This window comes from Pan paniscus, chromosome 20 (genome assembly GCF_029289425.2).
Source record: "Pan paniscus chromosome 20, NHGRI_mPanPan1-v2.0_pri, whole genome shotgun sequence".
Taxonomy (NCBI): domain Eukaryota; kingdom Metazoa; phylum Chordata; class Mammalia; order Primates; family Hominidae; genus Pan; species Pan paniscus.
In genome coordinates, this window is record NC_073269.2 from 18,153,678 (window position 1) to 18,177,918 (window position 24,241).

At 53.5% G+C, this 24,241-nt stretch overlaps 1 protein-coding gene across 10 annotated transcripts in view; it reads right to left on the bottom strand.

Annotated features, from left to right (window-relative positions):
* Positions 1-24,241, bottom strand: part of CACNA1A (calcium voltage-gated channel subunit alpha1 A) — a 418,969-nt gene that overhangs the window by 17,065 nt on the left and 377,663 nt on the right. For 6 of the 10 annotated variants that reach the window (XM_034945842.3, XM_055103184.2, XM_063599939.1 and 3 more), the window contains exons 33-40: positions 21,602-21,685; positions 11,284-11,400; positions 10,883-10,948; positions 10,595-10,710; positions 7,364-7,514; positions 5,758-5,885; positions 3,108-3,204; positions 342-447 (exon numbers count right to left, since the gene is read on the bottom strand). In XM_034945842.3, the coding sequence (XP_034801733.3) occupies positions 342-447; positions 3,108-3,204; positions 5,758-5,885; positions 7,364-7,514; positions 10,595-10,710; positions 10,883-10,948; positions 11,284-11,400; positions 21,602-21,685 (865 nt within the window). Of the gene's footprint in view, positions 1-341; positions 448-3,107; positions 3,205-4,372; positions 4,470-5,757; positions 5,886-7,363; positions 7,515-10,594; positions 10,711-10,882; positions 10,949-11,283; positions 11,401-21,601; positions 21,686-24,241 lie in introns of all 10 variants that reach the window. The other 4 variants (XM_034945843.3, XM_034945841.3, XM_055103186.2 and 1 more) reach the window with 1 other exon arrangement.

Genomic DNA, 24,241 nt, shown 5'->3' on the forward strand with positions numbered 1-24,241 from the left:
AAAAAAAAAAAAATTAGCCGAGTATGGTGGTGTGTGCCTGTAGTCCCAGCTACTGGGGAGGCTGAGGTGGAAGGATCACTTGAGCCTGGGAGGTCAAGGCTGCAGTGACTTGCGATCATGTCACCACACTGCTGCCTGGGCAACAGAGCAAGACTCTGTCTCAAAAAAAAAAACACAAAAAACCAAAACCCAAAACCCCAAAAAACCCTGTGGAACAAATGAAGGGAAGAGTGAATGAAGATCCGGGTGGTGACAGCAGCTCCTCTAGTTTGGGGTAGGGAGGGAGATCCCCGGTTCCACCCTGTCACGCCTGTCTGTGCCCGCCCCTGTCCCTTCCTTACCCTTGGCAATCTTGATGTCCAGGGCTGTGCGGATCAGAGCCATGAGGGTGGAATTGAAGTGGACGGTGTTGTCATCTGCGACGGGCAGGTCCATCCGCAGAAGCCGCTACAGAAAACCCAAGGCAAGCGCAGTCATTCCCAGGCATCCCTCCTGGGTCTCCCGTGAGCCGCACCCGCCCCTACCCAGGGAGTCCCAGGAAGAACTCTGAAAGCTGTGGCGGCTGAGGTGTCCCTTACTTAGGTTACCTGTCCTAGTACTCAGTTTCTCTTGGTGGCCCGCAGGGAGGGCACAAAAGGCTCTCTTGTACTTCTGGTCCCCTGCCCTCTCCTTTTCCCCCCCACCTGCTTGAGCTGAGAACTGGCATTTCCAGGGTTTGCCTCAATCCTTGCCCCACCCCCGCCCTGCCCCAGAGTTCTTCTGGACGGCCCCGTTTCGGTCTGACCCCAAAGAAAAAGAGCACAAGCTGGATTTGAGCAGTGCATGCAATAGCCAAGGCTGAGGGGGCCAGGACCACAGCCGCTGGTGGGGGGCGCCGCTGGCTCCCCACACCCAACCCCTGGCTTGGCCCAGACCAGGACAGAGCAGATGGTCACAGACCACATCATTCCTCTGAGAAGCAGCAGGCAGGCAGCCCCCCACTGACGGGGCAGGCCCCTCGCAGGCATGCAGCGAGGCTGTGACACAGAACAGCACAGACAGGGGCGCATGCAGACGGAATCTCGAGACTCATTCATAGCTCCGTGGGAAGTGTATCTCAGGGGCATGTCCGGATCTTGGCTCTCTGTGCAATGGCAGGGGGAAGGGGTGAGGGGCACTCCCTTCCAGCCCAGGGAAGAAAAGATTCCCCATGTCCCAGGCAGGGGCTCTGTCCACCATGCTTGGTGGCATGGGAGAGGATGCTGGGCTGGTGTGCACCAGCCCAGGCTGAAGTGGCACAGAGAAGGGGGGTGAGGGCGACTTGGGTGGGGATTCAGACACACGTGGGCGGGAAACACAGAGTTGAAGATGGGGAGGGGTATGGTAAATCCAGAGCAGGACACTGGAGGGGACACTGGGGGTAGGGTGGGGAAGGAGGTGGGAAATAGAGAAACACACATAGACTGGGCCACTGTGCACAGTTGTGCAGGTTGTACACTGCACAAAGGGCTCCCATCTTGGAAATGATAGATTTATATACTTATTATTTATTAATTAAAATATTTTTTCTTTTTGTAGAGATGGGGTCTTGCTATGTTGCCCAGGCTAGTCTCGAACTGGGCTCAAGTGATCCTCCCATCTCAGCCTCCCAAAGCACTAGGATTACAGGCATGAGCCACCACGCCCAGCCCCCGATTTGTGTATTAAATATAACAGCTTCCCAGCTGATAGAAAAAAAGTGTCTTGTTCTCACCACATTGGTGGATTGCAACAATTTTCCAACAGGCATGTTCTGTGGAAAGGGTGCCTTTTTCAAATTTGCACAAAGTTGTCTTATGGGCCCATGGTGGTCCTGCACAAAGACCAGGAGAGGAAGGGCTCGCCCTCCCTCTCTTGCACATGCACACACATTCATCTAAGCAGAGACTGAGAGAAGCGACTTGAGGAAAACTGGGGGGGGGGGGGGGCAGGGAGGGGCACAGAGCGACAGGTGCCAGGAGAGGCTCATTGTCTGAGATGCTGGTGGGACAACCTTGTCCCCGGCTTTGATTGAGAAGTGAGGGGAGACATATAGGTTAGGTGAGGAGGGGTGCACAGAGGAAGGAAAAGAATGAGGTGGCAAGACGTGGCGGGTACAAATAGCGTTGATGGATAGGGACGCAGGGAAGAAGATCAAGGTGGATGGGAGAATAGGATGATGGGGTAATACTTTTTGGGTGGGGAGAATCTTTAAAGGTCATCCCTGAACTTCTTGTGGATGAATGGAGGGAACAGACCATCTGTCCTTGGGCACCAAGGGAGATTCCAGGACAGGGATCTGGAGGGGTGGCCCGGCCCAGCCGCTTGGCGGCAGGACGCTCGCTCTCTCAGCCAGCATGCACCAACCCCCGTCGGCCATGGTGCCTGCCCGCCCCAGGCCCCGCCAAGGCAGCGTGCATGGCCTGCATCAGTGTGCCACCGTCCAGGGGTCCAGCTGCGGCCGCCTGCCCACTCTGGAACAATGGAGAGGCATGTTGGGGTGTCTTGGGGGGATTAGGGACGGGGGCTGGGGACGAAACTCCAGGGGAGGGAAGGGAGGGGAAGAGAGGTTCTTGGTGCTCCTTGGAAGGTCTCGAATCCCCAAGGCCCTAGGTCAGAGATCAGCTTCAGGTGTGCGTGGCAGGGGCGGGGACCCGGGACCTCGCCTGCTTTTGGGGGCTAAAGCCCCTCTCTGCAAGGCGCCTGCCCCAGCCTGGGCATGGGGGCTGCTCTGGGTGGGCAGAAGTGGGAAGCATGGGTTTTGACTCCCTGAAGAAGCGTGTTTGTTTCCAATTTGGTACCTGGGAGACCAGGTGCAAGGGGACCTGGGCACTCCCCTCCCCCTCCCCCCAGCATGTTGGCCATAATGGAGTCTCAAAACACGAAGACACTCATCAGAAAGGACGGACACAGTGTGCTGCTTAGAATCAAGGGATGGTCATGATCAGTTTACTCGAGAAAAGAAAAAAAAGAATCAAAAACAAAAAAGAAGAGAAACGTTGGAAAAAGAGAGTCGGCCGGGTGTTTCTGGTCAGCACTAAAAAAAAAGAAGAAGAAGAAGAAAAAAAAACCCAGTGCCTGGACGTCGGTGGTCGGCAAGGGTAGTCTACCTTGTAAGCCACTCTGGCCGGACACTTCTTCCCCAGACCCAGGGGCGGAGACATGTGTCTCAGCATCTGATACATGTCCAGGTAAGGCATGCGGCCCCTGGCAGCACCGAAAATGAAAAAAACAAAAACAAAAACAAAAAAACAAAACGGGAATGGGAACAGAGAACCAAAGGAAGAGGGGTGGGGAGGAACAGAAGAAAGAAAAAAGAAATCCACACGAGCCGAAAAAATAGAGAGAGAAAGATGCAGAGAATGATAAAATAGATATTTCAAATCAATGGAAAAGAGGAGGAAAAAAAATGGAAGAAAAGGTCAGTAAAAAAAGATTACTTCACTGCTCGGGAGCAGGGAGAGAGAGAGAAAAGAGAAAAGTCAGATTCAGCGTGGGCTCTGAGCTACAGTTCTGGAGGGATGCGGAGGGGAGGGGGAATTCTCACTTTGGAAGACGTAGAGCCATGCTTTTGTTCATTGCCTTTTTTTTTTTTTTTTTTTTTTTTTTTTTGAAGAGACAGGGTCTCTCTCTTGTCGCCTGGGTTGGAGTGCAGTGGTGTGATCATAGCTCACTGCAGCCTCCACCTCCTGGGCTCAAGCAATCCTTCTGCCTCAGCCTCCCAAGTAGCTGGGACTACAGGCATGCGCCACAATGCCTGGCTAATTTTTTATAGAGAAGGGGGTTCTTGCTATGTTGCCCAGGCTGGTCTCAAACTCCTGGGCTCAAGCGATCCTCCTGCTTTGGCCTCCCAAAGTGCTGGGATTACAGGCATGAGCCACTGCGCCCGGCCATCACTGTCATTTCTACAGTTGGGTCACGTTCTCTGGTTTGGCTGAGGCTGGTCTCTGAGGGGGCCTAGGTGGGGAGCAGGGGCCAGTGCCAGGGAGGGGAGGAGGGCTAGGGGCTTTGGGAGGTGAGGGGTGGAGGGGGAGAGAGTGGAGGTGATGGTTGGGGGAGAAATGCAAAGTTACAATCCCCCAGGGGATGTGTCTGATTTGGGGTGCCGTGGAGACCCCAGGATGGGCAGCTTCAGCTAAGAGCAAGCAAAGATGGCTGAAGGCTGAAGGGAAGGAGGAAATATGTTCCATGCTTTATCGAGTCTACATGACTGCATTCTGTTGGCTAAGAGAGTTTTCTAGTTTAATGCAAGAAAGAGAGATGGCTCTGTTTTTTTAGAGAGAGAGATATATATATATATATGAAATATATATATTGAAGAACCCCAAGCCACACTCATTCCATGGATGCTAGCAGGTTTTAGTGGAAGTCAAACCTTGCAAGCAACCCTATGAGGACATTTCTTGCCTAAGCCGAGAGGGGGAGATATTACTCGTAATAAACTGTACATATCCTTATAATGAATCCGACCGCTGAAAGGAGAAGAAAGGGGGTTAGTGCAGGCAATGGGTTCACAAGGGCTCCCTGGGCACATGGCGAGGTCATGATGCCCGAGGCTGGGGTCTCCCTGGCTTGAAGGAGTGGGAGAGACTGGGGACAAGTGAAGGTCCCCAGTACATTCCCAGACACTGGGGAGACCCAGGGGTGTAGGATGTCAGTCGAGTTCGGGACTGCAGGGCACCTCCCCTGGGGCTCTCTCTGCATCTGCCTCCTCCACAGTCTACATGGGCTACAGGGGTGGGTGGGGGGGCTTGTGGAATAGAGGCCTTGGGGACAGCATCCAATTGCTGTGACCTAAAATCAAAAGAGGAAGAGTTAGGAACCAGCCAAAGCCCAGCCCCAGACCCACGGCTCTCCCCAGCCTCTCGGTCTCATGGAGTACTTGTTTGAGGCTATGGGAATAGCCAAGACCACCTCCTGCCCACCTTCCTCGTGACGGCCTCCTCTCTGGTGCTGAGGCCAGAGGAAGATGGGGCTTAGGCTGCTGAGGGCCCCCCAGTAATGCTTCTTCAGGCCCCAAGACCAGCCTGAACTAAATCCTCAGTTAGTGGCTGGTGGGTTCCAGGTATTCAGATAAAGCCTCTGAGTGTCCTTCAAGGCTTGGTGTTGGGTGGGCACTCAATACACGTGCACAAGGTGGAACCCACCCTCTGAAACCATTGCCTGTCAGTGGAGAGGGACCCCTCTGGTGTCTACCCAGATGGGAGCGCCCACTCCCTTTGTGGCCACAAAGATGCAAGGGCCCCTGAGGCTCTGCGTCCTCCCCTGGCCTGTATGTCCTCTCACTCCAAGGTTCACGGGTCCCAGTGGGAGCTGAGTTCTGCTACTCTGATGTTGCTGCCAATCCTGTCTGCCAAGGGTAGGCCAGCCCTCCTCCCCACACTCTCAAGAGAACTGAGGCTGGGATGCTGTTGGTTTTCTCCCTGGAGCCTGGCTAATGCATCCTCACCATCTGGAGACTTCACAGTGAGAGACAGGAGAGACTCGTAGGAGGAGAGGGCTCTTCAGGACATCTCATGGTTGACGCCCTCCCTCATTTCCCAGAAAGTCCAGGGTTTGGGCAGGGTTGGCACCCTACGTGTTTAATCTGGGGTATGCAAGGGTGATGATTCTTATATCTTCTCTCGTGATTGAACCTGTGAGACCCCTGCTAGGACCCCAGGAGTTCAGTGCTCCAGAGTCTGAGGCCTGACCTAGCCCATGTTCCAGTTCCAGGGAGAGGTGAGTATTGTGGCTGGAGGATTCGGGGTGACTTCTTACCAAGCTGCGGGGTCATACTCGGCCCAGACACGCACGTACTCATCCAGGTGGTGGGGGCCCAGGATGGAGGAGTCTCGGGTGAGGTACTCAAAGTTGTCCATGATGACGGCGACAAAGAGATTCAGCATCTGTGGGGACCCCGGGGACCAAGAGAGAGTGGGGGCAGAGACCGAGGGAATGAATGAGTGAGTGAGAAGGATACAGACAGACAGACAGACAGACCCAAAGACATGTACACAGACGCCCAGATGGAGAGAGGGATAGAGAGAAGATGGGGAAAGGAAATGAGACAGAGACAGAAAAAGACTGGGGAATGGAGAGGTGATGCTCACTCACACAAGGAGGTCCAGTGAGAGAGAGATCAAGTGGAGAGATGGGGAAGAGGAAGAGAAAGAGAGAAACAGAGAGAGATGGAGAGAGAGAGATACAAAGAGACAAAGACTGGCCGGGCGCGGTGGATCACGCCTGTAATCCCAGCACTTTGGGAGGCCGAGGTGGGCGGATCACTTGAGGTCAGGAGTTTGAGACCAGCCTGGTCAACATGGTGAAACGCTGTCTCTACTAAAAATACAAAAATTAGCTGGGTGTGGTGGCATGTGCACCTGTAATCCCAGCTACTTGGGAGGTTGAAGCTGAAGAATCGGTTGAACCTGGGAGGTGGAGGCTGCAGTGAGCTGAGGTCTCGCCACCGCACTTTAGCCTGGGCAACAGAGTGAGACTCCGTTTCAAAGAAAAAAAAAGAGAGAGAGAGAGACAAAGACCAAGAATGATGGAAAGAAACAGAGTCAGTGAGAGGGAGGGGAGGCTTCTGAAACAGGGACCAACACCAAGAGAACCACCGTGACCCCAAATCCTCCCACATCTGCCCCCAACAAGGCCAAAGTGAGGTATTTCTTCCCCCGCAATTTTTTTTTTTTTTTTGAGACAGGATCTCATTCTGTCGCCCTGGCTGGAGTGCAGTGGTGTGATCATGGCTCACTGCAGCCTCGACCTCCAGGGCTCAAGTGATCCTCCCACCTCAGCCTCCTGAGTAGCTGGGACTGCAGGTGCACAGCACCACGTGTGCAGCTAATTCAATTTTTTTTTTTTTTTAAGAGATGGGTTTCACACCATGCTGTCCAGGCTGGTCTTGTATTCCTGGGCTCAAGTGACCCTCCCACCTCAGCCTCCCGAAGTGTTGGGATTACAGGCATCAGCCACTACGCCCAGCTGAAATATTTCATTGAGTCTCAAATGGGGGAATTCTGTCCCCCACTCCCAACCCCACCCCCACCCCCTGGGGGCATCTGGCAATGTCCGGAGACATTTTTGGTTGTCACAACAGGAGGAACGGGTGGCGTGTGCTGCCAGCATCTGGTGGGGGGAGGACAGGGATGCTGCCATACACTGCAGTGCACATGATGGCCCCACCCCAAAGAATCAGCCACCCCCAAATGTCAACAGTGCTGAGTTTGAGACGCTCAGGGTCACCTGATCCCAGGCTGGTTCAGAGAAGCCTTGGAGGGAACAAGCCTTCGACACAGCCACATTCCACAGAAACCCACTCCCCTGAAAGGAAGCCAGGCTTAGGGAGCCCAGACGGCCCTCACAGTGTCCACAGACTTACCAGAAACGAGCAGAGGAAGATGAAGGAAACAAAGTAAAAATAAGCAAATTCATTGCCACACTCTCGAGTCAGGATGCCAGAGTTCTTATCACACGGTTTCCCGCTGAGGCAGGAAAGCATGATGTTGTGCCAAGCTTCCCCGGTGGCACTCCTGAGGACAGGGAGAAATCAGAGACTCGGACACCCAGCCCTGACTGGGTACCAACGCCTCCCCAGGAGGTGGAGCACACACGTTGAGCACTTGGGCTCTGGAGCTGGCCAGGCAAGCCCCAGGTGGACCACCTCCTTTTACTGGGAGCTGAGAGAAGGGAATTCACATTCTTGGCTGTGCACTGAAGTCCACAGAGAGCTTTGAAAAAATACCAATGCCCGTGCCCCACCCCAGCAGACTTGGATTCAGTTGGTCTAGGGTGGGATTTGAGGACACTGATATGTTTTTTTCTTTTCTTTTCCTTCTCTCTCTCTTTCTTTTCCTTTTCCTTTCTTTTCTCTCTCTCTCTCTTTCTTTTTTTTTTTTTCTTGACAGGGTCTTGCTCTGTTACCCAGGTTGGAGTGTAGTGGCACAATCACTGCTCACTGCAGCCTCAACTTCCCAGGCTCAGGTGATCCTCCCCCCTCGGCCTCCTGAGTAGCTGGGACTACAGGCACACTCCACCACTCCTGGCTAATTTTTAAACTTTTTTTTTTTTTTTGTAGAGATGGGGTTTCACTGCATTGCTCAGGCTGGTCACTGTTATGCTTTAAAAGCTCCCCTCTTGGCTGGGCGTGGTGGCTCACGCCTGTAATCCCAGCACTTTGGGAGGCCGAGGTGGGCGGATCACGAGGTCAGGAGATTGAGACCATCCTGGCTAACATGATGAAACCCTATCTCTACTAAAAATACAAAAAATTTGCTCGGTGTGGTGGTGCTCGCCTGTAGTCTCAGCTACTTGGGAGGCTGAGGCAGGAAAATCGCTTGAACCCAGGAGGCAGAGGTTGCAGTGAGCTGAGATCACGCCACTGCACTCCAGCCTGGGTGGCAAAGAGGGAGATTCTGTCTCAAAAAAAAAAAAAAAAAAAAAGCTCCCTTCAGGCCGGGTGCAGTGGCTCATGCCTGTAATCCCAGCACTTTGGGTGGCTGAGGCGGGTGGATCACCTGAGGTCAGGAGTTTGAGAATGGCCTGACCAACATGGCGAAACCCCATCTCTACTAAAAATACAAAAATTAGCTGGGCGTGGTGACGGGCACCTATAATCTCAGGTACTCGGGAGGCTGAGGCAGGAGAATCGCTTGAACCCGGGAGGCAGAGGTTGCGCCGAGCCGAGATCGCACCACTGCACTCCAGCCTGGGCAACAAGACCGAAACTCTGTCTCAGAGAAAAAAATAAAAAAGCTCCCCTCCATGAAGGTGACAGTCATCTCATACTATATTCTCCCTAGATCACTCTGTTCTAGGTATGTTCTAGGACTCCTCACAGTCCTCAAACATGCCAGCCATACTCCTGCCTCAGGGCCTTTACACAGGCAGTCCCCTCGGCTTGGCCTGCCCTTCCCCATATACCCACTGACTCCCTCCCTTGCCAATTTCTCTCAAATGTCACACTTTCAGAGAGGCATAACCTGCCGGCCCTCTATTCTTTTTTTGTTGTTAGATTAAAAACATTATTTATTATTTTTTACTGTGGCAAAATACACACAGCATGAAGTTTATCAGTTTAATCATTTTGAAGTGTACAATTCAGTAGCATTAAGTAAACTCACATTATTATGCAACTATCACCACTATCTACCTCTGTAACTTTTTTTAAAAATTAAAAAAATATATTTTTCTTTTTAGAGACAGAGTCTCACTCTGTTGCCGAGGCCGGAGTGCAGTGGCACAATCATAGCTTACTGTAGCCTGGAACTCCTGGGCTCGAGCAATCCTCCCGCCTCAGCCTCCCAAGTAGCTGGGACTACAGGTGTGTGGCACTATGCCCAGTTAATTAAAAACAATTTTTTTGTAGAGACGGGGTCTCACTATGTTGCCCAGGCTGGTCTCAAACTCCTGGGCTAAAGCGATCCTCCCACCTTGGCCTCCCAAAATGCTAGGATTACAGGCACGAGTCATTGCACCTGGCCCTATTCCCCTTTATTCTTGAATTTTATCTTTTTCCAGCATCCTCTATAATTTGTTTCCTGATTATTCGTCTTCCCCATGGGGATGTTAGCTTCCAAAGTGCTTAAAATGTCTCTTTTCTCTATTTCCTGGTGCATCCTCGTTTTTCAGCCCTGCCTGGCATGCTGTAGGTGCTCAATACACCTCCACAAGCAGAGCTTGCAGTGAGCCGAGATGGCGCCACTGCACTCCAGCCTGGGCAACAGAGCGAGACTCCATCTAAAAAAAAAAAAAAAAAAAAGGGCTGGGCACGGTGGCTCACGCCTGTAATCCCAGCACTTTGGGAGGCTGAGGCGGGCGGATCATGAGGTCAGGAGATCGAGACCATCCTGGCTAACATGGTGAAACCCCGACTCTACTAAAAATACAAAAAAATTATCTGGGCGTGGTGGCGGGCACCTGTAGTCCCAGCTACTCGGGAGGCTGAGGCAGGAGAATGGCGTGAACCCGGGAGGCGGAGCTTGCAGTGAGCCGAGATCGCGCCACTGCACTCCAGCCTGGGCGACAGAGCGAGACTCCATCTCCAAAAAAAAAAAAAAAAAAAAAAAAAGCCCCCCCAAAAAACCTACACTGAACGAGTGAAGGAACTTTTGTGTGCAGCCAAGATGACGAACCAAACAATCAAGCCTCACGGTCTGTAAGCCTGTTTTCTCATTTGTCGGATAGGGCTGCCAAGAATCCCTTCCTCACAGGGTGGTCAGGAAGATTCAGAGATAATGCCTGGAAAATGACCTTGATGACTATGTCCCAGGGCCCTCTGCTTCTGCCCTGCTAGGATTCCTGGGCCCCTAGACACCCATTTCCAGCCTCACGGGAAAAGAAGGATAAGAGCACATCTGGCCACCCCCACACCAGAAAAGAAGGAGGAGGGCACGCCCCCTATCGGAAGAGAAGGAGGGCACGTCCCCTACCAGAAGAGAAGGGCACGCCCCCTACCGGAAAAGAAGGGTGAGGGTGCGCCCCTGCCAGAAGAGAAGGAGGAAGGCACGTCTTCCATTGGAAGAAGAGGGTACATCCTCTATGGGAACAGAAGGATGAAGGCAGGCACCCCACTCCATGGAAACAGAATTATCAGAGCAGGTCCCCTTCTCACCGGAAGAGAAGCATGAGGGCCTGGAAGAAGGTCCGGAAGTTATTGTGCTCAGTGATTTGGAACTCATCTTCATCACTGTCCTCGTCCTCCACGTCGATGCCAATGTTACCAAACACCTGCGGAATTGGAGGGTAACGACCAGGGGCTGCCATTCCTCCAGTGGCTTCTGGGAAACCCAGCTCAACCTCCATGGCTGCTTCTGTGAACCAGGCTCCTCTGACCCACCGCTTTCTAAGGGTGGCTGCCCTCCTTGGGAGGCTCTGGGAACCTTAGGGGCATGGCACTCACCTGCATCCCAATGATGGCATAGATGAAGAAGAGCATGGCGATCAGCAGACAGACATAAGGCAGGGCCTGGTGGGAAAAAAGGCAATGAAGAAGAGTGCTGGGGGTCCCTCAGCTGCACTGTCTTCCTCCCTTGTCCCAGTGCTCTGCCCCACTGGGTTGGGTGGCCATATGCCACGCGCCAGAGTCCTGCCAGGGCTGGTGGGCATCTCTGGGGGCTCTAGGATGAGGCCCTTACAGCTGTCCCTTCCAGGGACAGGAAGTTTGACAACAGCCTTGGAGATAACAGATTCTCTGCACGACTACATCACAGAGGCACTTCCAATCTGACTTCTACATTCAGCCAGAGCATGAGGGTCACCTGTCTTCTCAGCCCTGGGCCAGCAGCAGGGACGAGGACTCACCTTGAAGGACTGCACAAAGGTCCAGAGAAGAATGCGGATGGTGTAACCCTGACGGAGAAGTTTGATGAGCCGGGCAGCTCGGAAGAGGCGGAGAAAGCTCAGGTTGATGAAGTTATTCTGGGGAGATGGAGGAAGAGGGGTGACCATCCACCCACCCCAAAGGGCTCAGAGCTGTCACCACTCACAGAGGCCCCTACATGAAGCCAACCAACAGGAAAAAAGCAAGCCAGACCCCAAATAAGGAGGGAGAGAGAAAGCACTATTAATGCAATGATGCGGAGGAAAAACTCGAAAAAGGAATAATGTTGGGAGAGAGAGGGTGGGAGGGAGGAAAAGGCATCAACTCAAAAGCATAAGCCCTCCCTGCCAGCCCCACCCACAATGGGGAAAAGAAAAGAAAAAGAAAGGAGGAAAAAGGAACGGGGATGGGGAAGAAATAACAAAAGAACAAGAAAAAGAAAATATATCCGAATCATCCAATCAGGAAAAAAATCGAGATGGTTTTTGTTTCTCCCAACAACCAAATGCACTGAGACGAAAGGACACAAGCCGGTCAAGTTGCGGAATCTATCACACGTGTACGATGCACAAACACCAGGGCGGGGGTGGGGGTGGAGGTCGCCAGCACGGTCAGGCCTGGTGGACATGTGCGGGTTCCGAGGGCATGTTACGCTCCGGGCCAGAAATGCATCTGTCACGGGACTCACCGGGCACCCTGCCCTGCCCTGCCCTGCCGAGCTGCCCACCCGCTCCTGCCCGCCCTGACCTCACCCCACGGCCAAGAGGAGCAGCGGCTCGAGCCAATTGGGAGAAGCGGAAGAGCATCTTTTCTTACCCCCTTGGCGAGCGGGAATGGGGAGGACGGGAGGGAGCTGGGACTGTTCGGCTGCAGGGTGAGTCCTCGCTGCCCGCTGAGTCGGAGAAGATGCATTTGGGGCCCTTTTCCCCCCTCTCAGGGATGGCTTCTCAGCTTCTGGGGCTGGGTGGAGTAGCACGGGACCAGGCCTGCAGGAAGCAGGAAGCACTCAGCTCCCATGGGTGGGTGAGCTCAGAAATCAGCCCGGGCCCACCAAGGGGCGGGTGCTGGGGGCCGGGAGGTGGGGCCATCCCTGCCCCCAGGACCTCCCTGGGTGGCCACTGCCTCTGCTCAAAAACCCCCTGTCTAGTCACTGCCTCTGCCTCCTCCCACGCAAGCTAGAAGAACCAGGGGGCCAGAGAGTTGGAGAGTCAGGGAGGAGACCAGCTGGAGATGGTGGACATGGACTGCCGGTGTTAAGTGGCCATTGTGGGGCTTCAAGGGACCTTGGTGGGGGGCGGGGGTGGGAGTCTCGAAGTCATGAGTGGGCCAAATCTAGCTAATAAAACTGTTTTGTTGGGCCCGAGCAGTGTTTTTTCATTTGTCCTTGTTTTTAATTAAAAATTATTGCCATTGTTTAAAAATCAAGAGATTTTGCCCACCAATCTGGCTTTCTGGCAACCCCAGGCCTGCTGCGATTGCTCCCTGGAAACAGGCCACATGATCTCCAGTTTTCCAGGGTCCTCACGTTTTAGAAATGGCACTTGCTTTCCTGGTTGACTGGAAATGCCCCAGAGGCATTGAGTTTGAGACCCCAGCCTCAGGCAGACATGGAAACCCTCCTTCGCTGGCCAGTACCCAGCAGGGTGAAGGCAGGAGGAGTAGAGGGTCTCTCCACACTAAGGGAAGGGGCTTAATCAGACTTGTTCTATGGGATTTGTAGGATTTGCTACAGGCCACGTAGCAAGATTTAACTTGGTCTAACCTTCACCCCCCAAATGGCACAGGGTGACCATACAGTCACAGCCTCCCTCCTGTTTCAAAAGTGTCCTAGTTTGGGTGACATGGGCATCCTACTTGGTGGCTTCCAGAGGGCTTTCTGGCTGCCAGATCTGTGTCTTGTGCTGGCTTTGGCCTGGGAGCTGAGAGGCAAGGACTGGAGTTCAAGGAATTTCTGAGGCCTCTGGGTTTGATGGCAATGTCTAGGATGCTCTCTGGGACACATCAGTGCGTCCTTAGGCCTCTAGGATGGAGAAGGGGGCTGGGGGATCCTACCCTGACCACACTGGGCTCAAGTGCTGTGAGAATGTCTCCAGTGCCTCGAACAAGCCCCAAACCCAGCTTGGCTAACAGAGTCACTCTCTGTGCCCTGCTGCCCTGACCCCCATCCCTGCCTGGCCACCCAGCTCCACCTGGGGATGGGGCCGATGGCTCAGGTATCCCCAGCCCCCTCCCGTTCAACCCCAGAGTACAAGCCATCCCTTTCATGGGGTGGATCATAACATGTGGACTCGGCCAGGCATGCGAAGGCAGGCGGACCCTGGAAGCAGCCTCAGGAGAGGGGTTTGGAGGAGAGCAGGGGAAGCTTGCAACCATGCAAAAAAGCCAGGGATCTGGCAGGGAGATGCGTGCAGAAAACATGCTTCCCTTCTTGGAGCCAAGTGGGGGAGGAGACACATGAGGCAGGTAGGGGTGGAGACGGGAAGGGTTCGGGGCAGTGGGGGAAGGGTACTAGTCTGCCCTCATCCACCCTCCATCTCTTCCTGCATCAGTACCAATTCTTTCCACTGCCCCCAGAACTTCTGACAAGTTCCCTCTTCCTGCCTTCCACATTTCAATCCATGGCTTGGGAGGTGCAGCTTCCTCTCTTCAACACCTCCCCTGAACTTCCTGGCTAGAATGTGATGGGGGTGGGACACAGCCCCTGGAAGGCATGAGGACAGCGTCCTTGTGGTCTTTTCTTTTCCAGTGCTGTGCTCAGATGTTCCTCAAGCGCTCAGAAGGATATGGAGACCACCCACCTAAGGGCTCCAGAAAAGTCCTACTACTTGTAGACCTCAGCTCCAAGCTGCAGCCCCCACAACACCTGCTTATCTGACTTATTTCGGGATGTCCTAAAGGCACCTCAAACTCGCTATGCCCACACCTATTCTCTTCCCCCAACCTCGTCCTTTCCTTGCACTCGCTCACCTCTATCACCCAGTATTTTTTTTTTTTTTTTTAAGAGAGTCTCACTCTGTTGCCCAGGCTGGAGTGCAATGGCACGACCTCGGCTCACTGCAACCTCCACCTCCCAGGTTTAAGTGATTCTCCTGTCTCGGCCTCCAGAGGATCTGGGATTACAGGCGCCTGCCACCACGCCTGGCTAATTTTTGTATTTTTTAGGAGAGATGGGGTTTCACCATGTTGGTCAGGCTGGTCTCGAACTCCTGACCTCAGGTGATCTTCCTGCCTCAGCCTCCCAAAGTGCTGTGATTAGAGGCTTGAGTCACCGTGCTCAGCCTATCTGCCAGTTTTAAGCCAGACCCGACTGCTCCCAGGCACCTCATCTCCTCAGTTCAGACCTGATCTTTCCCTGGGTCCTGCAGAGGAGAACCCTCCCACTGTTCTCTCTCCTCCACTGTCATCTCTTGCTGCGATTCCTGGTGCCCACCTCCAGCCCAGCCTCCTGTCAAGCTGTTCCCTGCCCTGCAACCAGAGCGAGCTTGTCTAGTCACACGACCAGTCGCACCTCCCCTGCTTCCTATCCTCCCAGGCCCTTCCTGGTGCTTAGGAGAAAGCCCATATTCCACAATATAGCCCCGCCCTCCCCAGCCCCGCATCCTGTCCCCTTCTGCCTTCTTCGGCTGTCTCCAGGCCAGCCTTTCTCTGCTGTCTTTGCATCAGCCACATTCCCTCACTTGCAGATCCTGACCCCTCACAGGTTCCGTCCCACCACAAGGCCTTTGCATGTGCTGTCCTGGGCCTGGAATGCTCTGTGCATCTCTCTCTGCCTTGTTAATGCTGCTCATCCTTCAGCTCGCAGTGCAGGTATAATTTTAAGTGGAGTCAAGGGGTTATTTGACTGATGCCTGCCTCCCCCACCTGACTGTATGTGGTAAGAGGGGACAGTAATGGTGTCTGCTTCTGCCCATAATTTCATCTGTGGCACCAAATAGGGGCTCATTAAATGTTTGGTGGGTGAATGCATGTGTATTGCCAGCAGGGAAGGGATGATCCCAGGGCAAAGATGCCATTGGGGTGTCCCTCTAAGGGCCTCATTGGTGGGTAGGAGAGGGGCAGAGGCAGTTGAGATTTAACAGAACAAGGGGTGTGCAAGGGGCTGAGAAGTGGGGGAGGGAGAGAGATGTGTGCAGTATGTACTGGAGTGGGGGTACAGGGTGGGTAGATGTAGCAGAGAGGGCCAGTGTGTGTGTGTGTGCATGCGTGCATGCATGCATGCCTGTATGTGAGAGACACAGAGACAGGAACAGTGAATGAGGATTAGAGGCCAGGTGTAGTGGCTCACACCTGTAATCCCAACACTTTGGGAGGCTGAGGTGGGTGCATCACTTGAGGTCAGGAGTTCGAGACCAGCCTGGCCAACATGGTGAAACCCTGTCTCTACTAAAAATACAAAAAGTGGCCTGGCGTGGTGGTACATGCCTGTAATCCCAGGTACTCAGGAGGCTGAGGCATCATAATTGCTTGAAACGGGGAGGCAGAGGTTGCAGTTAGCTGACATTGTGCCACTGCACGCCAGCCTGGGTGACAGAGCGAGACTCTGTCTAAAAAAAAAAAAAAGAGCGAGCGAGAGAGAGAGAATTGGAGAATGAGCGAGAAAAAGAGAAGAGGTCATGACTATGTGCAGTGTCTGTACATGCAGTGACTGTGTGTTCAGTGTGTGGGTGCATAGACTGTGTGTGCATAGACTGTGTGCACAGTGACTGTGTGTGTGCATAGACTGTGTGTGCAGTGACTGTGTGCACGGTGACTGTGTGTGCAGTGACTGTGTGTGTGTAGACTGTGTGCAGTGACTGTGCATGGTGACTGTGCGCAGTGACTGTGTGTGTGCATAGTGACTGTGTGTTCAGTGTGTGGGTGCATAGACTGTGTGTGCAGTGTGTGGATGCATAGTGACTGTGTGTGCATAGACTGCACAGTGACTATGTGTGTGCGTAGTGACTGCAGTGACTGTGCATAGTGACTGTGTGTGCATAGTGACTGTGTATGCAGTGACTCTGTGTGTAGTGAATGTGTGTGTATAGTGACTGTGTGTTCAGTGTGTGGGTGTATAGACTGTGCAGTGACTGTGTGCAGTGACTGTGTGTGCATATTGACAGTGTGTGCAGTGACTGTGTGTGTATAGCAACTGTGTGTTCAATGTGTGAATGCAGACTGTGTGTGCATGCATAGTGGCTCTGTGTGCAGTGACTGTGTGTGCAGTGTGTGTGCATAGTGACTGTGTGCAGTGACTGTGTTTGCACAGTGACAGTGTGTGCAGTGTATGTGTGCACAGTGACTGTGCAGTGTGTGTGCATAGTGACTACATGCAGTGCCAGTGTGTGTACATAGTGACTGTGCACAGTGTGTGCAGTGACTGTGTGTGCATAGTGGTGTGTGCAGTGTGTGTGCATAGTGACTGTGTGTCCAGTGTCTGCGTGCAGTGACTGTGTGTGCGCAGTGACTGTGTGTGCAGTGACTGCATAGTGACTGTGTGCAGAGTGACTGTGTGTGCACAGTGACTGCGTGCAGTGACTGTGTGTGCATAGTGACTGTGTGTGTGCAGTGACTATGTGTGCAGTGTCTGTGTGCAGTGTCTGTGTGCGCAGTGTCTGTGTGCAGTGACTGTGTGTGCAGTGTCTGTGTGCAGTGTCTGTGTGCAGTGACTGTGTGTGCAGTGTCTGCGCAGTGACTGTGTGTGTGGATAGTGACTGTGTGCAGTGACTGTGTGTGCAGTGTCTGTGTGCAGTGACTGTGCATGCATAGCGACTGTGTGTGCAGTGTCTGTGTGCAGTGACTGTGTGTGCATAGTGACTGTGTGCAGTGGCTGCAGTGACTGTGTGCAGTGTCTGTGTGTGTGCAGTGACTGTGTGCACAGTGTGTGCACAGTGACTGTGTGTGTGCACAGTGACTGTGTGTGCAGTGTCTGTGTACAGTGACTGTGTGTGCAGTGACTGTGTGTGCACAGTGACTGTGTGACTGCGTGTGCACGTACAGTTCAAGGCTCCAGGAGAGGGCCTCAGTGGGCCAGCCCCACATGAAGCTACCAGATCCAAGTCTGGCACTTCTGAGTTCCTCTGCCTGAGAGTCTTTGCCGGCACACTGCCTGGCCTTCAGGTCTCCTTTATCAGACTTGGAGAGTCAAGTCTCTGCTGGTCAAGGCCAAAGATCTTGTGGGCTTGAGATGGAGGATTGGGGACAGCAGGATGGAGAGAGCTGGAGGGGCGAGGAGACAGTTGGCAGCTTTCCTGGGGCCTGGGGTCCATGGAGCTGAATGGGGGACAGGAGTGGTGAGAGGTGGCTGGGAGTGGATTTGCCTCTATTGTCTCTGAGTGTAGGGGATGTGTGTGCGGGATGGGGCAAGAGAGAGGTGCTGCGCTGGGAAAACCCATCCCTTTCTCTGCAAAAGACGCAAACCACCCCAAACAGAAAACCCCCATTCAGAACCCGATAAAAACAGAGAGACAGAGTCTACAGGAAGTGGGAGGCACAGGGGCTGGGGGCGGGAGGACAGACAGACAGAGGGGAGCGGAGGGTTGAGGAGAGCGTCAGGCATCCCACGTTGGAGAGGCAGGGTGTGGCATGCAATGCCGATGCGAGGAGATGCGTTCACAGTTAATGTAAGGCATTTAGACTTCAGAAAGAAGTAAGACCAACCGGATTCTAGATGCAGATGTTGAAGATGAGGGGGAGCGGGCGGGCGGGGGCAGTTGGGGAGGCGTGTTCAGCATTTTTTAGGTTGATTTGTAACCAGTGCCAAAAAACCAATGGGTTTCGGTTCCCGGGCGGGGAGTGGGGGTGGTGGTGGCGGTGGGTTGGGAGATAAGTCATTGGTGTATGAACACACAGACCATGTCATGGATGAACAAATGAATTTCATAGTGCATTTTGATTGGATGAGTTTTTCAGACGGCGTTGCGCCAATATACAGTTTTAAGAGCAGGCATGAAAAGAGACAAGACAAGAAACACAGTCATTATCCATTGCACACAGGGCAAACCCACATCACCCCGGACACTTGGGGGCAGCAGCTGAGACAGCACTGGTTAGTACTGCCGCACGCCCTCTGCCCCCTAAACCCCAGGGACCTGCCCTCCCAAGCATCTGGCATTTCCTGTCTCAGCCTGGCCAAGCCCTGGCCTCAGAACTAGTGGGCTTACCTGGGAGGCAGAAAGGGGCAACTGAGACCTCCTTGCCTGCCAGGACATGCCTCTCCCTACTCCAGGTTGGGAGTTAATTGTCCCAGAAGGACCCAAACACCCACCCCCTATCTTTCCCTCAAATTGATTGTAACTCAGGGCTGGCTAACAAAACTACACACCCATTCACAATAACAATAACAATAGCAGTAATAGTTAACAACCACCATTTTCAAACTCCTGGTTTCCTGGCAGGTTCTGTGCCAAGCACTTCACGTTTCTTTCTTTCTTTTTCTTCCTTTTCTTTTTGAGACAGAGTTTCACTCTGTCGCCCAGGCTGGAGGGCAGTGGCACAATCTTGGCTCACTACAACCTCTCGCCTCCTGAGAATCAAGTGATTCTCTTGCCTCAGCCTCCTGAGTAGCTGGGATTACAGGCACCTGCCACCATGCCCGGTTAATTTTTGTATTTTTAGTAGAGACAGAGTTTCACCATGTTGGCCAGGCTGGTCTCGAACTCCTGACCTCAAGTGATCCACCTGCCTTGGTCTCCCAAAGTGCTGAGATTACAGGCGTGAGCCACCACGCCCGGCCTGTTGATGCTTTTACTTGTAAAAAGTTCCCGTCTCTCTCCTTAGAATGTCAGCTCTATGAGAGCAGACACTCTGTATTCTTGGTCTGTTTTGTTTGGCACCCCTCCTTCTCGTTCTGTCTCCAGCACTTATAATCACACCAGGCACACAGTAGGTGCTCAATGAATGTCTTTTGAGTGCATGCATCACTGTGAGTCTTGCAAGTGTCTGAGGTTGGTTGCAATGGTTAGCCCCACTCTACATGAGAAGAGATAGCGCAAGTTGTCTAAGATCAAACAGCTGGTAGGGAGGGCTGGGGGCTGTTTGGCTACCGCAAGAGTCCTGATGTCCCATGAACACCCCATGCCCCATCTTCCTGCCAGCCAGGAGAACAGGCTGTTGGAGTCTGTCCCTACAGCTCTCTTACTGGTGATTGAATGTTTCAACTAACTTCCTCCACCCCACCTGCCCTTCTGGGGAGCTGGACCATCCTTCTAACCTCTTGACCCAAAGGGACATTGGTTCAAGGCTGTCTTGTATGTAGCCAGATGGCAAGATATTTTGATTGCCAGCTGGAGCTCCAGCCCTCTCTAGAAACTCAGGACAGGGGAGAATGACCAGGTGGGGGCACCCCAGTGGAGAGAGCCCCCATGTGGGCAAGAACCCTCTAGAGGAAGGTTTCAGGGATAGGGTGAGGGGAAGGGGAAAATTCTGGCTCACTGGAGCTGAAGGCAAATAAGTGTGTATCACTTGGGTGCGGGTGCCGTAGGACATATCAAAGAATGGCCCCCTCTTTTGTGTAGTTCCCCAGCCCCTCCTGGCCTTCTAGGACGGAAGAGCAGGCAAACAGATCCTTTTCTGTAGGGGGATCTGACTGGGACACCCCAGGAGCTGTCAGTGTACTCTCAGGAGTCACCCAGGCCTGGCTTTGTGACCTTGGGAGTGTCTCTCACTTCCCCAGGCATTGAAGATCAGTTTTCTTTCTTTCTTTCTTTTTTTTTTTTTGAGATGGAGTTTTCGCTCTTGTCACCCAGGCTGGAGTGCAATGGTGTGATCGTCGCTCACTGCAACCTCCGCCTTCCGGGTTCAAGCAATTCTCCTGCCTCAGCCTCCTGAGTAGCTGGGATTACAGGCATGCACCACCACACCTGGCTAATTTTTTTGTATTGTCAGTAGAGACGGGGTTTCACCATGTTGGCCAGGCTGGTCTTGAACTCCTGGCCTCAGGTGATCCGCCGGCTTCGGCCTCCCAAAGTGCTGGGATTACAGGCGTGAGCCACCGTGCCCGGCTGAGGTCAGTTTTCCCATCTGTGAAATGAGGCAACACCCTCTTCCTCAGGCCCGACCACACCCAGATCTATTCTCCTGACTTCCCTGCCTGCTCTGAGCATCATATTCAGCTTGCTTCCGGTTTACTTTGGGCCATGGGAGGCTCTGGCAGGAGATGAGGGATGAGGGGAGAGAAAGGTTGGGGTGTTTCTCCCCTATTGCTCTCTGCCTGCTTGGGCCCTGGTCTCTGTCTCTCCACATTGACAGGACAGCTCCCACTTGGTGGCTTCTCCTGGCCTCCGGCTCAGGTTTCCTCCCCACTTCAGCACCTGGGCAGGTAACAGCTCCCCATGGTGGCTGGTCGCTGGACACCTTGCCACCCTTGTGGGCACCCTTCCCTTCCCCTCCACCAGTGAGCTCTGCATTTGGGTGCCTTCAGTTGAACCCTCCGAGGGAATTCTCTCACGAGCTGAGACCAAGACCTCTATCCTGAGCCAATCCACGTAAACCACTTGGCACAGTTCCCTGGCACACAGCAAGGCTGCGATTCTCGTGAGCTATTGTTATTTTTATTGTTAGTAAGATGACATCGATATCACCCTTGACCCTTGGCTTTGACACCCTTTTTTGACCATTGCTTCCCCCTGCAAGGATCTTCTACCCTCCCCCCAATCTCCTGAGGGACCCCAAGCCTGGGCTCATTGGCAGATGGCCAAGGAGAGGGTCTAGGACAGGACCTCTGGGGCCCTGAGTCTTCCAGAAAAGGAGAAGGGCAATGTGGCCTGTGATGCCACCACAGAGAGGTCCAGAGACTCCCATGTTGAGAGTCTCCCAGGCCCGGGGCTAGAGGAGGGAAGACACCCTGGGGACCTCTCTATGGCCCTGGGAGTGGTGTCCCCACACTGGCCTGAGGGCTGTGGCTCTCTCCTGCCAACTAGGAGAGGGTTGGTTCAAACAGAATTGACTCGAAACCCATTCTTTCTGGGCTCCTGACATAGGGTGGTGTTTGGGAGCCGGCTCAGCTTTCGGAGCTTTTGAGTGTCTCAGTTCCCTCAATGTACTCATCTGCATTATTAATTCCTAGGCCAGGATGCAGGAAAGCCCACCCCTCAGTGCTGGCCCTACAGCCAAGCTTTGGTCACCCCCATCTCCCCACGATGCCCTCCTGAGGGGCTGCCATTGTCCCCGGGGCCCCAGTTCTCCCTCTCTGGTCATGGCCAAGTGCTGGCTCAAGCAGCTATGGCTGCCGGGACACACTGCCTCTGGGACCGCTCCCCCGCCCCCTGCCGCCTGCCTCGTCCAGCCCAGAGTCACCCAGAGAGAAGCTGGAGGGAGACTTACCCCAAACTCAGTCACGAGGATATCGGTGATGCTGCCCAGAACAGTCACAAAGTCGAAGATGTTCCAGGCATCGCGGAAATAATTCTAGAATGGGGACCCACAAGACAGAGATGCCAACAGAGGGCTTGGTTCCCGGCCCCCTAGGCTGGCCGGGGGCATGTTAGAGGCACAGTTGCCAATCAGCGGAGTGCCCGGGACAGTTATGGTTGTTCGAAGGGCTGCGGTAAAGGCTGTTCGACATCATCTGTGCTGAGTCTCCCTCCCTGGGAACTCCTGGGGGCCTCCCCATGATTGGCCTGGCCCCAGAGGGGGCCTCCAGACCCTGCTTCAGCTCCACAGGGCTGGGGCAGCTCTTCAGAGCTGTGGCCTGTCTCTCCAGCATTGTTGAGGGCTCCCGAGACCCCAGGGGCTTTATAAATGACATCACTGAGATCCTCATGAAGATCCTGGAGGGAAGGGTTATCACCCATTTTCTTTTTCTTTCTTTCTCTCTTTTTTTTTTTTTTGAGATGGAGTCTCGCTCAGTCGTCCAGGCTGGAGTGCAGTGGCACGATCTCGGCTCACTGTAACCTCTGCCTCCTGGGTTCAAGCGATTCTCCTGCCTCAGCCTCCCAAGTAGGTAGGACCACAGGTGCATGCCACCACACCCAGCTCATTTTTGTATTTTTAGTAGAGACGGGGTTTCACCATGTTGGTCAGGCTGGTCTCGAACTTCTGACCTGAAGTGATCTGCTCACCTTGGCCTTCCAAAGTGTTGGGATTATAGGCGTGAGCCACCACTCCCAGGTATACCCATTTTCTAGGAGGTAACCAAGCCACTCATCTGCCTGAGGCTAGCAGCACAGAGATGTAAAGCCAGGATTTGAACCCAGGCCTCAGAGAGCCCACAGTCTGTGTTCAGGTCCCCACTAGGTTGGCAGCATACTCGCAAAGAAAGGAGACTCTGGGTTCAAATCCCAGCTCTGCTACCACAGCTGTGTGGCTATGGGCAAATGGCTTAACCTCTCTGGGCCTCCATTTCCTGATCTGGAGGCAGACAGTAACAGGGTGCAGAACAGGCACTGGACAGGGGGCTTTGGGGCCTTTCAGGCACACGCACTTCCTGGTCCCCTTGTGTTTAGATGGGGCCATGTGTGTCTAGGTGCAGTGATGTGCTGTGTGTGGAAGCAGTGTGGTCACTTTCTGGTCAGTGTTGGACTCTCTAGCCTCTCAACCCTGGGCTTGGCGACCAGTAACATTTTGAATGGCAGCTACTCTGTGAGCCTGGGTCCCTGGGTAACTATGAGGCAAACAGCTTCCCTGCTGAATGTAAAAAACCCTTCCCATCAATTTAAGTCACTGAGATGTGGGGGCTGTTTGTTACTGCAGCTTCACTTGATCTATCCTGATTGCTGCATTCCTGGGCTGGGTGCTGGCTCAAGGGGAAACACAAGCATAACCTCTCTGTTTTTTTTTTTTTTTTTGAGACAGAGTCTCACTCTGTCGCCCAGGCTGGAGTGCAGTGGCACATTCTCAGCTCACTACAAGCTCTACCTCCCGGGTTCACACCATTCTCCTGCTTCAGTCTCCCGAGTAGCTGGGACTACAGGCGCCCACCACCACGCCTGGCTAATTTTTTGTATTTTTTAGTAGAGACGGGGTTTCACCATGTTAGCCAGGATGATCTCGATCTCCTGACCTCGTGATCCATCCGCCTCGGCCTCCCAAAGTGCTGGGATTACAGGCGTGAGCCACCACGCCTGGCCTCTCTTTTGTTAAAATATGGAAATACTCCACATTGTTTGGAGAACAGTCACAGCCTCAAGTCCCACAAGGTCTCCTGCTATCTCTGACTCCCCTCAACCGGGTACTGACATGGTGATGGGTGGCACCCCAGTTTGGATCCAAGAGTCTGGGTCAAAGAGATGGCCCTCCCCTCTGGGGTCAGTGGGACCCAAAACACAAAACACAGGGCCTTCTCAGCATCTTCGCAGAAGCAGAGGCCAGGTCAGGGGTTGGGGTGGTCAGTGTGACCCTGAAGTAGCCCCTCTACCTTACAGAGAAGGAGCCTGACCTTAGAGCTGTGCTTCCCTCCTAGGCGAAGTGCCTGGGGCCTCTGCGCCCCTCTCTGGAAGGCAGTGGTAACACAGCAATCAGACAATGAATGTGCGTCGCTGAGCATGGAATATACAGTAGGTGCCCAACAGATGGGATGTTGTTGTTTCACAACTGCCTAAAAAAGGAATTCAGGGGGCCGGGCGCGGTGGCTCACGCCTGCAATCCCAGCACTTTGGGAGGCCGAGGTGGGCGGATCATGAGGTCAGGAGATCAAGACCATCCTGGCTAACATGGTGAATCCCCATCTCTACTAAAAATACACACACACGAAAATTAGCCAGGCGTGGTGGCGGGTGCCTGTAGTCCCAGCTACTCCGGAGGCTGAGGCAGGAGAATGGCGTGAACCCGGGAGGCAGAGCTTGCAGCGAGCAGAGATTGCACCACTGCACTCCAGCCTGGGCCACAGAGCGAGACTCCGTCAAAAATAAATAAATAAAAATAAATAAATAAATAAATAAATAAAAAGGAATTCAGGTCCCACTGGCACTTTTGGCATTTTGGCAGATGTTGCTGGGGCCCTGCCCATAGCTCAACTACACACCT